The sequence below is a fragment of the Leopardus geoffroyi genome, chromosome C1, assembly GCF_018350155.1.
Source record: "Leopardus geoffroyi isolate Oge1 chromosome C1, O.geoffroyi_Oge1_pat1.0, whole genome shotgun sequence".
In the NCBI taxonomy this organism is placed as follows: domain Eukaryota; kingdom Metazoa; phylum Chordata; class Mammalia; order Carnivora; family Felidae; genus Leopardus; species Leopardus geoffroyi.
Genome location: NC_059328.1, coordinates 175,846,659 through 175,864,287, shown reverse-complemented (window position 1 = coordinate 175,864,287; position 17,629 = coordinate 175,846,659). Strand labels below are relative to the sequence as shown.

At 35.0% G+C, this 17,629-nt stretch overlaps 1 protein-coding gene across 33 annotated transcripts in view; it reads right to left on the bottom strand.

Moving 5' to 3' along the window:
- GULP1 (GULP PTB domain containing engulfment adaptor 1) overlaps window positions 1-17,629 on the bottom strand; it is a 274,031-nt gene that overhangs the window by 90,228 nt on the left and 166,174 nt on the right. For all 33 annotated transcript variants that reach the window (XM_045480463.1, XM_045480465.1, XM_045480487.1 and 30 more), the window contains 2 exons: window positions 12,575-12,646; window positions 6,088-6,149 (listed from right to left, as the gene is read on the bottom strand). In XM_045480463.1, the coding sequence (XP_045336419.1) occupies window positions 6,088-6,149; window positions 12,575-12,602 (90 nt within the window). In that variant the 5' untranslated portion in view covers window positions 12,603-12,646. The remainder of the gene's footprint in view (window positions 1-6,087; window positions 6,150-12,574; window positions 12,647-17,629) is intronic.

Here is a 17,629-nt window from a genome sequence, read left to right as displayed (position 1 = left end):
TACCGTATGAATAAGTAACATGTTGTGTTCATAATATATATTTTAATAGGGGCACCTGGGTGGCTCAGTCAGTTAAGCATCCGACTTCAGCTCAGGTAATGATCTCATGGTTTGTGAGTTCAAGTCCCACGATGGGCTGTGTGCTGACAGCTCAGAGCCTGGAGCCTGCTTCAGATTCTGTGTCTCCCTCTCCCTCTGCCCCTCCCCACTCACGCTCTGTCTCAAAAATAAACATTAACCAACAAAATAAATAAATACTATATATATTAATATATACACCATATAATATATAAATAATACTAACACTCTATATTAATAACATAAATAATACAAATCAATACAATAATCAATGTATTAAGAAATAAAGATATAATTTTGTTATCAAGTGTTTCTCAGAAAAAGTAATATTATTTTACTTATTATATATAAAGCCCAGGAGAGCAGGATTTTATCTCTTTGGTTGACTAATCCAATCCTTTTTTTCTAGATCAGGACCTTGCATGTATTAGGAACTCCATTCAAATGGATAAGCCATTGTGAATGAATGGGTGCACAGGGAACTTGTAATTACATTTTACTCTATTTCTCTATCACTTTACCAAGTGTATATGCATATTCAGAAATAATTTTAAGATGCTATATTCAATGAGGACATGTGGTTAAATTTACATGTGTATCATCTTTATTAAAAATTTAATGGCTCTTTTAAGCAGTTCCCCCTATTATTATTTTATAATTTGAATGAGTTAAATCTGGTGAAGACTTTGGTACCATTCAAAGGCAGTTTACTGTTTGAAGGCAGTGGCTTTCATACTCTTATGACTATGAACCACAATTTTATGGAACAAATTAATATTTACCATATGCATTCTGGAAATGTCTTATCTTTTTTCTCTTCTCTTCTATTTCATTTTTAAATACATGATCCACCCATGATCCCATGCATTAAACTCACGACCCAATTTTTTTCATAAAAAAAAGCATAACCTGTAGTTTGAAAAACATGACTAGAGAGTACACAGGATAATATGCAGAATTCCCAATGAACTATTATTAATGCTGTTGCTGTTCATTAAAAAAAAAATTAATGAACCCTATACAGAATAATACTTTTGAAAATAACTATTTTTTATATCCACATATGACCCAAAATAAGTGTACTCTGAATATTAAATGTGAATTTTTGAAATAGAATTTTATATAAAGAAAAAGAATGTGATCAAATATATGCTCTTAAAAAATTAAAGAAATTATAACACGAAAGCAGAAAACTATTACTTTAAAACTGAAAACACCTAGGGGCACCTGGGTGGCTCAGTCGGTTAAGCATCTGACTTTGGCTTAGGTCATGATCTCGTGGTTTGTGAGTTTATGCCCCACATTGAGCTTTGTGCTGACAGCTTGGAGCCTGAAGCTTACTTCGGATTCTGTGTCTCACTCTCTCTCTCTGCCCCTGCTCATGCTATGTCTCCTCTCTCTCTCAAAAATAAACATTAAAAAAACAAAAAAACAAAAAACTGAAAACACCTAAATGTAAAAGTTACTATTTCCCCAGGAGAATTATGATTCTTGAACAGCTCTGGTAAACTTATTCAGATTAATTTGTAACCAGTGGATCCCAAAAGTGAATGTAGTGATGGAATTCTTTTAATGGTATGATCATTCTCCTTTTGACCCATGATGAAAATAGATATTTTTTTTTCCCACATATAAATTATTCCTCTGTTGCATCAATTCTCTCCCTGGAATATTGAGCACATCTTTATTTTCCACTTTATGTTTATCTATTACCCTATATAAATTTAGAATCACACACTTAGACCATTAAAATAACTTCCTAAGAAGTCGATAGTCCTCCTATCGCTCTGGATCCAAATCAACTTTAGATCATTACAGATTTATCTTCCTAAAATCCTACTTGATTAGTTCACTACTTCAAACTGCTTCTCCTGCCATGCAAAGCCTTCTCAATTTCATCTTTTTAGCCTTGCCCATCATTAGTACTTGTGACGGTCAGTGCTATATGCCAACTGGGCCAGCTTATATTATCCAGTTTTCAGTCAAATACTAATCTAGGTTTTGCCATAAGTCATTTTGTAGATATGACTAACACCTATAATCAGTTGACTTTATGTAAAAAAGAACATCTTAGATAATCTGAGTGGGTTTAATACAATCAATTTAAAGGCCTTAAGAATAGAACTGGTGTGTCCCTAAAAAAGAAATTCCACCTGAGGTCAGGTCCTGCCCAAGAACTTCCAGCCTGTGCTTTCTGATGGCCTGCAATATGCTTTTCAAAATTGCCTAGCCAGCCTCATAACAGCATAACCCATTCCTCGAGAGAAATGTGTGCGCGCACACATGTGCATGTGTGTGTGGGTACAAGCTAGTAGTTCTGTTTCTCAGATGGAACCTTGACTGATAAAACATTTTACCATCATTAGTACTTTATGCCACAACCCAACTTTTGCCATATTTAGTTTGTGCCTTAGACCTTATGGACTCTACTCATCTTCCTTCAGATATCTCCGTGTGAAATGGTCATTCCACCCTTGCTTTGACCCTTGGGAATCCTACCTCACTCCCATTTTCATAAAACAAGAATGACACCATTCTCTGAATCTCTATAACTTTCTGTTAAGTGCCATTTGAATGACACAGAACATGATCTGACTTTTATGTTATTTTTGTATATTTCCTTATGACTGTAAGATCCATAAGAATATAAGACGTGTTATATAGCTCTGAAGTTTCACCAATATTCAAGTGAGACTTCAGTAATGGCACCTTATACACATCAGCAATGTAATAGATGAGTGAATAATAAAGTGTTATTATATACATAAAAAACAGCAAATCTTTGGGCGCCTGGGTGGCTCGGTCAGTTAAGCGTCCAACTTCAGCTCAGGTCATGATCTCACAATTCGTGAGTTCAAGCCCCGCGTCAGGCTGTGCTAACAGCACAGAGCTGGAGCCCACTTCAGGTTCTGTGTCTCTCCCTCTCTCTGCCCCTTCCCTGTCCCTGCTCACACACTCTCTCTCTCTTTCTCTCTCAAAAACAAATAAACATTAAAAAAATTTTTAAAAATAAAAAAGCCCCAGCAAATCTTTGAAGTCATATCGACTTCAGTTTTCACTCTGGCTCTGTCTTACTAGCTTTCTGGCAATAGGCAAATTACTTAATCTTTCAGCCTTAGTTTTCAGCCTTAGTTTTCTCTTACATAATGTATAAAGTTTTCTCTGATGCAGAGATTAATAATCACCATACTGAATCATGGCAAATACTAAATGAGATCATGTACTTCACATGTATTAGGGCTCACTGAAATTAACTATGTTGGAAATGTTATTATGCATTAATTCATCAAATACATATATATTGAACACCTATTATAAAATAGGCATTTTGGTTAAGTCTTGTGAAAAATGAAAGGTAAGGTAGTGATTGCCACGTTTATTAAGTAGTTCTTTTATTCCAGTTATCCTTTAAATACTTACCTAATAATTTATGTCTATAATAACTCAACTGAGAAATTATTATTATCCCTATTCCACATGAATAACTGTAGACACAGACAGATTAGGTTATTTGCCCAAAAACTGATTGCTAACAAGTGTCGGACTCAGGATATACACTAAGTCAATCTAATTCTAGAGTCTGTATTTTTTTGAGTTCTAAAGTCTGTATTTTTTTAAGTATTTATTTGATTATAAGTGAAATTGAGAATCTTTTTCATATATTTATTAACCTTTGGTATTTATTTTACTTTGTTGTTGTTGTTTCTTTTTTTTATTACTATTTTTTGTTGTGTGTGTGTTTAAGCAGATTTTGTACCCAACATGAGGCTTGAACTCACAACCCTGAGATCAAGAGTCTCATGCTCTATGAACCCAGCCAGCCAGGCACCCCAAGAGTCTGCATTTGTTGCTGTTGTTGTTGTTGTTGTTGTTGTTGTTGTTGTTGTGCTAAGGTACTTCCTATGGACATGGATTTGGTTTTCAAATGGCATGTATACTAAAGAAATACAGAAAATTTTCAAAAATAAATACTAATGATGAATTTTAAATGTCCCACAAAAAAACAAAAAAAGAATGTAGAAAAAAATAATGTTCTTCAAATAGTTTTAACACTACTTGGTATACATGACATTTATTATTACTCAAGAAGCCATATTAGAATGGAGAAAATTGACCTGCTCTTATAATTTACTGACCCCAGTCTGGAAGGATGTTCCTGTCCCCTCCCTCTACTGCATGTGGAATGCCTTATAGTTGTTATGCACCTGTGAGTTAGCACATGCAATTTTTCCATGTAGACAAGCAGATCTCCACTGTTCATACTGCAGTTAAGGTTAAGGGTAGTTCTAATTAGAATCTTTTAACGCTTTATAAACCAGTCTTTCAAACTGAGATATATATAAAAAAAAATAATATGTGGTGATTTTACTCTAAAGATATGACTCTAGTATGATCAAGATATTGAGCATGCATTTTAAAATAATAGTGGTCTTCAAGATTATTTTTTTTCTCTATACTTTTCATATAGTTTCTCAATAGTTAATATGAGAAATATCTGTGGAAAAGAGATAATATTAACTCAATTTTTCTCATTCAGCTAACTAAACTTTTCATACTAAATCATGGCTATTCATCTTCAGGGTAACATTGTAGGGAAATTCCTAAGCATTGCAATGATTTCAAGAATATTAGTTTTACACCAAAAATATTTTAGAGTATTTCTTTGCTATGAAGTCAGCAAGAAAAAATTGAGTTGCTGTACTCTACAAATCTCACTGCTGAGCAACCGCTCTGGACGGGCCTCTAGATGGCCTTGTAATGCATCTTCCTGTGATTCAGACTCAGACCAGCACTCAAGAGGTTCTCTATTAAATAGCATTGACTTTCTGTTCAATAAATGTTTTTTCTAAAATTATTCCTAAAATAATTCCTCATACCTCTTCTCATTATACATATGTAGTTTACTAATCCATAAATCCTTAAGTTCCCTTATAAAAATAACATTATCATTTTCTGTTTTCCCCATACTGTGTCCAAAGGTCAGTTGTTTAAGTCAGACCCACTTGCATGTTCCCAATGCAACTTTCTCTCCTGTATCTTACAAGTTTAGACTCAGATTTCTCTGAAATCTTATTTTAGGTTTTGTGCTCCCTATTTCTAAAATAACACCTATCTGTAAAGATATTTTCGCAAAGTGCATTCGTTTATTTGTCCACTTTTCCAACATTGACAATGAATCAAATCTTTGAAGATATGGGGCACAGATTGTTTCTATTTCTCTATTAAAATGAAGAAAACTAAACAAAAGAGTAAAATAATGTGCTCGTTTTCTTAATAGTTTGTTTCGTCTTTCTTGTTTTGAATGATAATTGCATTCATTAAAATTGTAGCTCATTTCTCTCATTATCAAGTTAGTTTTTTATCTTCTGCTGTGTAATTCAACATTAAAGTGCTTTTAAAGGATGCTAATTTGTTGGTTGTTTTATTTCCTATAGGCCATGATATTACAAATTAATTTCAATGATAGCCAAAATCATGTGAAGAAAATACATACATGACTGACAGAAATTATAAAGAATACTCCTTATAATTAAATAAAATAATCACATATTTGGGGGCACCTGGGTGGCTCAGTCAGTTAAGCATCCAACTTTGCCTCAGGTCATGATCTCACCGTTCATGGGTTTGATCCCTGAGTCAGGCTCTGTGCTGACAGCTCAGAGCCTGGAGCCTGCTACAGATTCTGTCTCCCTCTCTCTGCCCTTCCCCCCTTGTGCTCTCTCTGTCTCTCTCTCTTTCTCTTTCTCTCTCAAAAATAAACATTAACATTTTTTTTTTAAATAATAATAATCCTTACTTGGAGTGACAGGGAAAAAAAAGAACTAACTTGTTTGGAGAGAAAAATCATTTCCCATACTATCCATTACAAAATTATTTATGCAATTCTTTTTCAGGGATCATCTACTAGGAAATGCCAATGCATAAGCAATCTTTCTAAGACTGACCATGAATTTAATAATAATAATATAACAAAAAATAAATCCAATAATATCATATAAACTATTTTACCTTTGCATTATAGGGAATGTAATGTTTTGATAAAGCTTCAGGCGTATGCATCCATGTTTTGTCTGCAATGAAGAACACACAGTGTTAAATTAAATTATACGTTCTAAGCGTGTCATATTCATTCATTAGCATATGTAAGGAGTGTGATATGGGTGGGAGCAATTCTAAATCATGATTCTTTTGCTAAATTGAGAAAGAATAACTAGTCAGATATAAAAACAATGTAGCTGGAAAGTGTATACAAACTTGGGATAAAAAGACCATAATAAGCTATAGGCTTGATTTAAAAGACCGTTTAAAAAGTAACAACTCAGTGGACTACAAGTAGTTACATCAATTATGTGATTATGTGATATCTTTCTCATTTCCTTTTATACTCTCGTGATTAACAGTTTTTTTAAAAGTTCCCTAATCAATAAATCTTCAACCTTTCAAATAGTCCTTAGAGTAGTTTAAGAGAATATTAAAAACAAAGTGACTAAAAGAATAAAACATATTGAAAATAATTTGTATTGCGTATTATTGTTAGAAATAGAAAAATATTTTTCATTCAATTTTGGATTGTATTTACATATTCCACATATCTTCCAAAATATTTTGTGGAATGTATAAGTGAAGAAAAAGCAAAAAAATGTTAAACTAATCATATTTGACTACATTTTCGAAATTGAATTTGTTTGTTGTAAAACTTCTCAATCTTCAAAAACCATTGTCTCCTTTAGTAGAGTTTTGTATTTTACTCCTCACAGAATTAAAACATTTAGAATCAATATTATGAACAGAATAGAATGAAAGACGTATTTCACCATGAAAAATAGTAAATAAGTACGTACTGAAAAGAAATAGATTACTAATGAAGTATTTTTAACATTCAATTCAGAACATTTGAAAATGATGTTAACAGAAACTAGTTTGGTATCTTTAATATGTTCTTCTCAAACTGGGGGATTGTGAGGACAAAGAGAAAAAGGCCTATCTTTCCAGAATGTCAATTACTTTATACCATTTGGAAAATAATGCACTATATTTATATTAAACTTGTTTATGGGGTACAATGTTCACAAGAACTTCTGAGACAAAACATGAGGATCAATAAAATCCCAAGCTCATGGTGCACCTTAGGGCTATTTCTGACTACTGAAGCAGATATGTGATACTTGTGCATGGGTGAAGTATGTTGAGAAGCAACACATTCTAAGCTTCAAAAAAGCATATCGACATTGTATTAACGTAGAAAATTTTTATTTCCTATAAGGATTTTCATTTTAATTACAGTTTTCTCTTTATGACTGCTACTAAATGGTGAAATGATTAATTCAAGAATAATTTGTACTTAGATTTGGGATACAATATTGCACTTGTATATTAAAAGAAATTAATCACAATGCTATACACCAGAACAATAAAAACATCAAGATAATAAAAACAAAGATCTGCCTTTAGGAAACCTAAAAAAAAAATCTAATTTCTTTTTGTAACCCCTTAACTCAATTATTCTCATGTCTCCTTTTCTAAGATACATGACACTGCTCAGAAGTATATAAAGTCTAAATCTGAATATAATGGTCCATTCCAATCCTGAGGCAGAGGGATAATTGCTTTCTTCTATAAGCTACTATTATTTGAAAACTGATGATACTACTTCCATTCTAGTCTTGTATTGCAGTGACCTAGAAAAAGGGTAGTTACATCCAGCTGTTACTGATGACAGACTAAAATATTCACAATGTTAAATTACCAGCGGAGAAGCCGCAGTTGTCACAATGACAAAAAATCTACATCCACATCGTCAAGAGATGATGGTTTAGTGGTTGTTCATTACATACCTCTAGTACAGGCAGTATACTTATAACACCTGAAAGATTTCTAAAACACATCCTGACTGTCATCCAAATTTATACTTTGGCAGAAGGAAAAACTAACAGAATAAAACTCTTTATATTAATTCATTTAGATGTGACTGACCTTGAAGAGTGAGTACAGATGATGGTTCCCGGTCACTATCTATCTATGCCGATAGGAGCAATTAGATATACGGAACTGGTACAGAAACAAGAACACAGACACTCCGGAATGTGCCCCCTTCCTTGAAATTAAACTGTAATCACTAACTCAAGAGTAAACAGTCACATAAATGAAATGCCAACATTTCAAAATACTTGGCAAGTATCCAACCACTCTGACTGCAAGGTCAATAAATCTGTGTTCAAAATGCACTTAGATTAAGAGCTCATCAAGAACGATGCAGGAAGTTCATTATTACTGTATCACCAGAGCTTAGCATATTGAAAGCATCTACTTTGGGTATATCAAATTTATTTTTTTAAGTTTATTTATTTATTTTGGGAGAGAGAATGTAAGCAGAGGAGGGGTAGAGAGAGAGAAGGAGAGAGAGAATCTAAAGCAGGCTCCACGTTGTCAGCACAGAGCCCAACAACGCAGGGCTCGAACTCATGAACCCTGAGCTCAGATCATGACCTGAACCGAAATCAAGAGTTGGAAGCTTAACTGACTGAGGCACCTAGGTGCCCTTAGTATATCAAATTTAAAACAAAATGGTGTTGGGTGAATGCCTGCATGTGAATGGGTTAAAAAAGGGAAATCATACTTAAATATTAAATTTTAACTGCGATGCTATGATTATATCTACTCATCAGTTTGTCAACTGATAAAGAAAATAAAGAGTATCTGGTTGAATTATTTAATCACATGCATTCACATTCAATGTTTTATGTTTTCTTACTAAATTATTCATTTTTGATGTAATGAATTTATTATAGGATTGTAAAAACTCAAAGAGAAAGCTAAAATAAGAAAGGAGCTATAGAACAAATACATTCATTAAATAATCAATGATTATAAGGTTAGACTAATTTTTATAGATCTCTTCAAAATAGTCCACAATGATGCAATTCTAATACATTCACTCTTTTTTAGAATCTGTAGCATTAGAGAGAGCATTTACAAAGAAAATCAGTGAAGTCACCGGTAATTCAACCAAAGAATACCAGACAACATACTAATTGGAAAGGTTGATAACAAGAAAAAAATATATGTTTGAATTTAAGATGATCTTTTCCATAGGCTTCTGAGGTACAGGACAACTTAGTAAGGTTGCATGTGATAACCAAGTAAATTGGACAATTATGAAAGAAGAGATGAGTTTTTACTGATTGAAACTTTGTTTAAGTAGAATATACAGTGTGTGCTGATGTTAGTTATTGGAAATATGACTGAAATAATATATTCTCTAGGGGTACAATTACAGCTCCCGATTGTCAAGATGTATGACTTCTCTCATAAAATTCAATTTTTCCAACTCAAATTAAAATTCAACCAAATAGTGCTATTGGTTGAAACTAGCAGCAGAGGCTCTAAGAATTCTTCCTTTAACAACCTCACTAAGTGAGAGTCAGAATTGATTACTAAGTAGGTAGAGCTTCTGGTATCACTTCTAACTTGGAATTAGAGTAAAATATTGATCAGTAATTTCCTGATAAGGAAATTTAGTCATTAAACTTGGAGGAAAAAAAAAAAGAAACGTTTTAAAGAGAATGAGGCAAAGCAGGAAAGAACAAATGCTTCTCTTTCCTGATTCTCTAAATCAGTCCAGTTTTCCCCATGGCTATATTTCCACTGTCGTCAAATGAAACAAATATACTATTGCTGGTTACTTGGGATTTCTCTATGAAAAACTCCAAAATCCTCTTCAACTAAAGAGAAATTAGAAATAGGGAGTTTCAACTTTAAAACCATGGGAAAAGGAAATGTAAGCAAATAAAAAGAGTCTAGAAGTGATTTTCTTTTTTTTAACGTTTATTTATTTTTGAGACAGAGAGAGACAGAGCATGAACAGGGGAGGGGCAGAGAGAGAGGGAGACACAGAATCTGAAACAGGCTCCAGGCTCTGAGCTGGCAGCACAGAGCCCGACGCGGGGCTGGAATTCACGGACCGTGAGATCATGACCTGAGCCGAAGTCGGCCGCTTAACCGACTGCGCCACCCAGGCGCACCTAGAAATGTTTTTTAAAAATAAGATAATATGGGGGTGCCTGGGTGCTCAGTCAGTTAAGCGTCTGACTTGGGCTCAGGTCACGATCTCGCGGTTCGTGGGTTCAAGCCCACTGGGCTGATAGCTCAGAGCCTGAAGGCTGCTTTAGATTCTGTGTTTCCCTCTCTCCCTGCCCCTCCCTCACTCGCACTCTGTCTCTCTCTCAAAAATAAATAAACACTAAAAATAAGATAATAAAGGGGTGCCTGGGTGGCTCAGTCGGTTAAGCGTCTGACTTCAGCTTGGGTCATGATCTCGCAGTTCGTGGGTTCGAGCCCCACATCTGGCTCTGTGCTTGGAGCCTGGAGTCTGCTTCAGATTCTGTGTCTTCCTCCCTCTCTGCCTCTACCCTGCCTCATGCACTGTCTCTCTCTCTGTCTCTCTGTCTCTGTCTCTCTCTCAAAGTAAATAAACATTTAAAAAATTAAAAAAAGATAATATGATTAAAGTGACGAGTTGTGATGTAAGATTTTTATTACTTCATTAAAAATACTTATATGTATCATAGGATTATTTCCAGATTCTTTTTTTACTAGTAAAAGAATTAAAAATGAAACATTATTTTACTTCCAGTGTATGTTTTAAATCTGATGCAAGCTGCAGACCACAATAAATATTATTTTGCCTTCCCCTTATTCAGAAAAATAATCAAAATAATAAATTCCCAGTTTCCCAGGGTTGAAAAGTGCCTGAAAGTTCACATTACCTAAATCCCTACTGAATACATCAATCCTCTGTACCACAGCCAAATGTTTGAACACTTCTCACTTCCAAAACAAAAACAAAAAGTCTGTACTTCAAGCAATTCTATGATATGTTTGCACAACTTTGCTGGAATTTTTTCCTGCATTATATCAATGACCTTGTAATTTGTACTCATATGATCTGTATTAAACTTAGTCCCATGACCACATGACAGTCCTCCAAACACTGAAAGACCACACCAAGGGTTCTCAGCCATACTTCCTGTTCTAGGTTGAAAGCCCTGAAGTCACCCCAGCCTTTCTCATCTGTGCGTGTCACAACGTGTCAATCAGTCCTTTAAAGAGAGAACACACTACGCCAGACTTCATGGAATGGAAGAGAACAATCTACTTCGTGGTTCTGGACTGTCCTTTATTCATACATTAGAAAATTAACTAGAACCTTTCATACACGCTGTTGACTTAATTCTTCAGTCATTTTTTACCCACATAGAATTTAAGGTGCATCTTCCAAATAATAACAGTATATAAGTAAAAATGAAAGTGTTTGATTTTCTGGACCCATGTTTGGCAATTTACATGATCTTATTAAGTTTATAGTGTGGAATATGACCCAACTGGTCATTTCAGCCCCACATATCTGTAATTCTACCACATCAGTTCATGTATTTCTACTTTCAATCACTTATGAACTTGAGTATGACTATTTAATTATTCTCTCTCAATTCACTGATAGCATATTAAATAGGGTTAGGGTTAGCACCAGACAGCTCCTTACAAAAAGACAAGGATAATTATTTTAACTTCACTGAACTACGTAAAACTATCAAATTTTGCAATTTTTCCTATGCATGCATCATGAAACATTCGTCAAATGCCATGTTTTCCTGCCCCTTAAAAAAACAGCATTTAACTAGCTGCTTCTTTCATTCCTATGCTGATAATTATGATATACTACATTTATATTTATTTTAAATCCCTGCCTGAAAATTAATAACAAAGTTATTTTAGCCTCATTGTTATCAACTTACCTACCATCAAGCCTCACATGTTATTCAATAAAGAGTGACTGAAGCAGGTGCAGACATGCAGAAGCATGAATTTAAACCATGGTAAATTTGGGGTGCCTGGGTGACTCCGTTAATGGAGCATCTAACTTCGGCTCAGCTCACAGTCTCACAGTTCGTGAGTTCAAGCCCCACAGCATCAGGCTCTATACTGACAGCTCAGAGCCTGGAGCCTGCTTCGGATTTTGTGTCTCCCTCTCTCAGCCCCTCCACCATTCCCACTCTGTCTCTCTCTCTCTCTCTTTCTCAAAAATAAATAAGCATTAAAAAATTAAATCATGGTAAATTTTTATTAAGTCCAGGGAATTTAGTACTATACGGCTATGCTATCTAGTAGGACTAGTTTGAGATCACTTTATTTTTTGCAATTTCACACCACAGAATAAAATTGCCAGAGAACACAGTGTCATAAGAGTATTTTGAATTAAACGTATTAAACAAATCCACTCTTTCATCAGGGTGATAACCCAAGAAGGCTAATTAGCAATGTTTGCAGATGTGTGTTACTCTATTCTAACCTCATTCCTGAACCATGTGATTTGATAATAGGAAAAACTGATTCCTTAACATCAGTTAATAGTAAATACTATTACTAGAAAGTCATTACTATGATTTTCATAGTAATATTGAATTGACCCCCAGGTCCTTTAAATGTGAACACTTACCTTTCTTTCTGCTAAAAGCACGATTCATGATGATCAGCCAAACAGACGTTGAGTTCAATCACACTTGATATCCTATAAAAATAAAAAAAAATATTCAAGCAAAAAGAAACATTGACGAACCTCTTTTATGGAAATGCATTTAAAAAAATTCTTTTAATGTTTTTATTTATTTTTGAGACAGAGACAGAGCATGAGCAGGGGAGGGGCAGAGAGAGAGGGAGACACAGAATCGGAAGCAGGCTCCAGGCTCTGAGCTGTCAGCATAGTGCCCGACACGGGGCTCGAACCCACAGACTGTGAGATCATGACCTGAGCCGAAGTCGGACGCTTAACCGACTGAGCCACCCAGGCACCCCTTTAACATTTTTTTAAAAATATTTATAAACAGTACTCTGAATTCCCCACGAGACACTGAATAAATATAAATTTATTCATAAGAATAAATAAGAATAAACATAAGTACTCAATATTATGGGTGGCACAGCAGATAAGAACAATATCTCAAATAAATTTCCTCCCAAGTTCCCTAATCTTCTTGTCTTTTGCCTATTATACATCTACCATTAATAATATTTATCTGCAAATTTAAGGAGAAAGAAGATTAATACTTTTCTCTTAGCTTATAGGTAAGAAGTGTGATACAGTTTGGGGTTATTAACAGTACTGAACAAACAGAAGTCTTTGATTATGACAGTGGCAGTCATGTCCCTCTCCAACTAGGCTCTGCTAGGTGGCCCTACACCCCATGATGCTCTGGGCACTGCTGTCTGATTCAAATGAAGATGATGGCACCCTATCCCACTTTGAAACCAAGGAGGCACACGTGATGATCTCTGATTTTGCCTTTGGAATAATTTATCCCTAGTCTTGAAGAACACTTCACGTACAAAGCAAAATAACTATGTTCCAGTCCTGTGGGAACTAAGAAGTCCAAAAGCCTTCCTTCATTTCATCCCATCTCCATCCCTGTAGTTGAAACTGGCAAAGGGTTGTTTGGCCACATCCTTAGTATTCTCTGCTATATGGATAAGCTGAGAATGTTCCAAATCTATAAGTACTGTTTCTTTTTAGTTTAACAATTCTTTTTTCAATTCATTTTTTTCTTCTCACATTTTACTATAATCAGTTAGAAGGAACCAAGCCACTGTTCAACACTTTGCTTAGAAATTTTCTCAGCCAAATATCCAATTTCATCAATTACAAGTTCTACCCTCCACAAAATACTAAAACACAAATACAATTCAGGCAAGTTCTTTGCCCACTTTATAACAAGAATCACCTTTTCTCCATTGTTCAATAACACGTCCTATATTTCCATCTGGGACCTCAACAGAATGTCCTTTACCATCCATATGTCTACCAACATTCTGTTCATGATTATTTATGTATTCTCTAAGAAGATGGAGGTTTTGGTCTCCTCTTTTCTTTCTGAACCCTCACGAGAACTGCCTTGAGCAATACCTTCACAGCAATCTCCACTTCTTTCAGCATGCACCTCAAAACACTTCCAGCTTTTACCCATCACCCAGTTCCAAAGCTGCATCCACATTTTTGGTTTTTTGTTATAACAGCTTCCTACTTCTCAGGATCAGCTTCTGTCTTAGTCAGCTTGGACTGCCATAACAAAATTCCGGAACTGCAACACTTAAACTACAGAAATTTTTAACTTGCAATATTGGAGGCTGGAGGTTGGAAATCAGGATGCCAGCAAGGTGAGGTTCTAGTGAGGGCCCTCTTCCTGGCTTGTATATGGACCGATACCTTCTGGCTGTGTCCTCACATGGCAGAGAGAGAGGGAGCTCTTGTTTTCTCCTCTTTTTAAGAAGACACTAATCCCATCATGGGGGCTTCATGCATATGCTCTCATCTAAACCTAATTAGGTCCCAAAGTCTCCATCTCCAAATACCACTTTGGGGGTTAGTATTTCAACATGTGAATTTGGGGGGGGGGGATGGATACCAACATTTCATCCATAACTCTCACCATTAAGTCTACAAAGCAATAAAACACAACAGAGAAATTAATCTTTATAAAAAGTCATTTTTACAGTGAAATTACTACTATCTCTGTTCTGGCTTATCTGCTCTCAAAGAATTAAAAGTTAACAGAGTTATAAAATATTATCACTAGGTACTGTTTTGCACACTTAGATAATGACACAATAATATCACTTTCTTTTTTTTTTTTTTTTTCAACGTTTATTTATTTATTTTTTTTATTTTTGGGACAGAGAGAGACAGAGCATGAACAGGGGAGGGTCAGAGAGAGAGAGAGGGAGACACAGAATCGGAAACAGGCTCCAGGCTCTGAGCCATCATGAGCCATCAGCCCAGAGCCTGACGCGGGGCTCGAACTCACGGACCGTGAGATCGTGACCTGGCTGAAGTCGGACGCTTAACCGACTGCGCCACCCAGGCGCCCAATAATATCACTTTCTTACTGACCTCATACTTTATTCACCTTCTCATGATATGCCATTAATACAAGACAGGTAGAGAATATATTTTATAAACTAAAACACCAAATGATTATGTCATTTATACTAACAATATAATATGGTTTCTTTTGTATAATATAAAAGATATTATTATTGGAAAAGTCATGATTGAAATGACTTTATTTATTACAATTAATTTATTCATGCATTTGGAAATCATTTATTAATCACCAGTGTCAGGCATTCAGCAAGGTATACAAGGGGATACATTAGGACAAAATATATTCTGTATCCTCCCAAAAGTTACTTTTCATCTAGAAACTAACAGACATGGTTATTGATTGATCATATCTTGGAGGAATAAATGAAAATCAAAAACTAGCAGAAAAGATACATAATGTATCTGAATGTAAGATTAGATTTCTCTGGAAAAATACACAAAATTACCATGGAGTCTATCAATCAGTAGAGCAAATTCAGTATGTCTCAAGTAGACATTGTTCACAATAGCAGATTGTGAAATATAAAGATGGAGATTAAGGGGCGCCTGGGTGGCTCAGTAGGTTAAGAGTCCAACTCTTGGATTTAGGGTCAGGTCATGATATCCCAGTTTCACGAGTTCAAGCCCCACTTTGGGCTCTGCTCTGATCACGCAAAACCTACTTAGGATTCTCTGTCTCCCTCTTTCCCTGCCCTTCCCGGCTCACACTCTTTGTCTCTCTCAAAAAAAAAAAAAAAAAAAGAAGATGGAGTTTAATATCGTATAATTTTAAATTTCATAAAATTGTGCTTATTTATTTATTTATTTTTCTTTCAAGACAGAACGAGCACAGGGGAGAGGGGCACAAGGAGGGAGAAAATCTTAAGCAGGCTCCACGCTCAGCATGAAGCCCTACAGAGAGCTTGATCCCCGACCCTGGGATCATTGACCTGAGCTAAAATTAAGAGTCAAACACTCAACTGACTGAGCCACCTAAGCACCCCAAACTGTGTGTATTTTAAATTAAGATTATAATCTAAAGTCTCTGGAGACATATAGACAGGAAAAAACAACAACAACAACAACAAAAACCTTAACATGACTGTATAAGGTTCAACAGGCCAAAAAATAGAGGATAAAATGACACTACAATTCTATGACTCCAGAACACCAGAAGGATTTTCGCCTGTGTTTTCAAAACACAGATATAAATGTCAGTGAGTATCAGATAGGCTGTCCTTATCATGTAAATAAAAAGTATAATTTCATTTTCCAACTACTTTTTAATTTTTTTTAACATTTATTTATTTTTGAGACAAAGAGAGACAGAGCGTGAATGGGGGAGGGTCAGAGAGAGAGGGAGACACGGAAACTGAAACAGGCTCCAGGCTCTGAGCTGTCAGCACAGAGCCCGATGCAGAGCTCAAACTCACGGACCGTGAGATCATGACCTGAGCCGAAGTTGGACGCTTAACTGACTGAGCCACCCAGGCACCCCACTTTCCAATTACTTTTTAGCATATTTATTTGACCCTAGACACTCTACTCTTCTTTGTAAAGCAGTTCTTTATTCCCCACTAGAGAATAAGCATGGTGGGTTTGTTCACTATGCCCATGTGTAGAGCACAGTGCATAATGCTAAGTTGGCATTCAATACACCATATTCATGTTCAATGTATTAATAACATGTTTTAATGTATTTTATAGCTGAAGTAGTAAGATATATATTGTTATCGATTTACCATTTTAAGTTTAAAAAATATAAGTTTTGTATAAACCTACTTTGTTTCAGTTTACAGCATGATATAAATCTTTCTTTTTGGACAAACTTTTGATAAACATTGCTTCAATGGCTACTTATACATGGATGCACTATTGCCTTCTCAGTAAATAATTATTTCTAAATTCTAGCTAAATAATATACAGAAAGAATACCTGACATAAATAACTTTTACAATTTTTTCCAAAAAAAATAGCATCCCAGAGTAAAAGTTATACTAGGTCTAAAGTGTTACTATTTAGATTTTCTATTATTTTTAATTAAACATAAAAGAGTTGTTCAATTAAAAAACAAAAAAAGAGGCTGGAACAATGTGCATGGCCATGAGTTGTATGTGAGAATCCTCATTTACTTTCATACTCTCCAGGATTGAATACTGGAGAGCGTGTGTCTCTGCATGTGTCTCTTGGGGATATACTTTTTATAATCCTTTCTTTATACATACAGAAAACCCTTTGGGATTAATAATACTATATGGCATGATATGAGAACTTACACTAATTTCTTTAATGGTATATGTCAAAACAGAGTCATTACCATTCACTGACTAATCCAAACCTTCCTCAGAAATGTATGTTGCCACCTTCCCATATGTTAAAGAAAGCTCTATAGACTTATTTACACACTTCTACTTCTAACCAAGATGGAGTAACAGGCTATATTTATCTTACCATCTACAACACCTAAAAAATGAGACAAAAATGTATGAAACAATAATTCTCAAGACTATGAACATCAGACAGCAAAGGAAAGTGATCAATGAAGGATGAAAAACAATTAAGGTAAGCCATACAATTTCCCCAGCTTCATACACAGAGATAGTTTCCAGAATATGGTGCAGGGAGGTGGAACCCAGT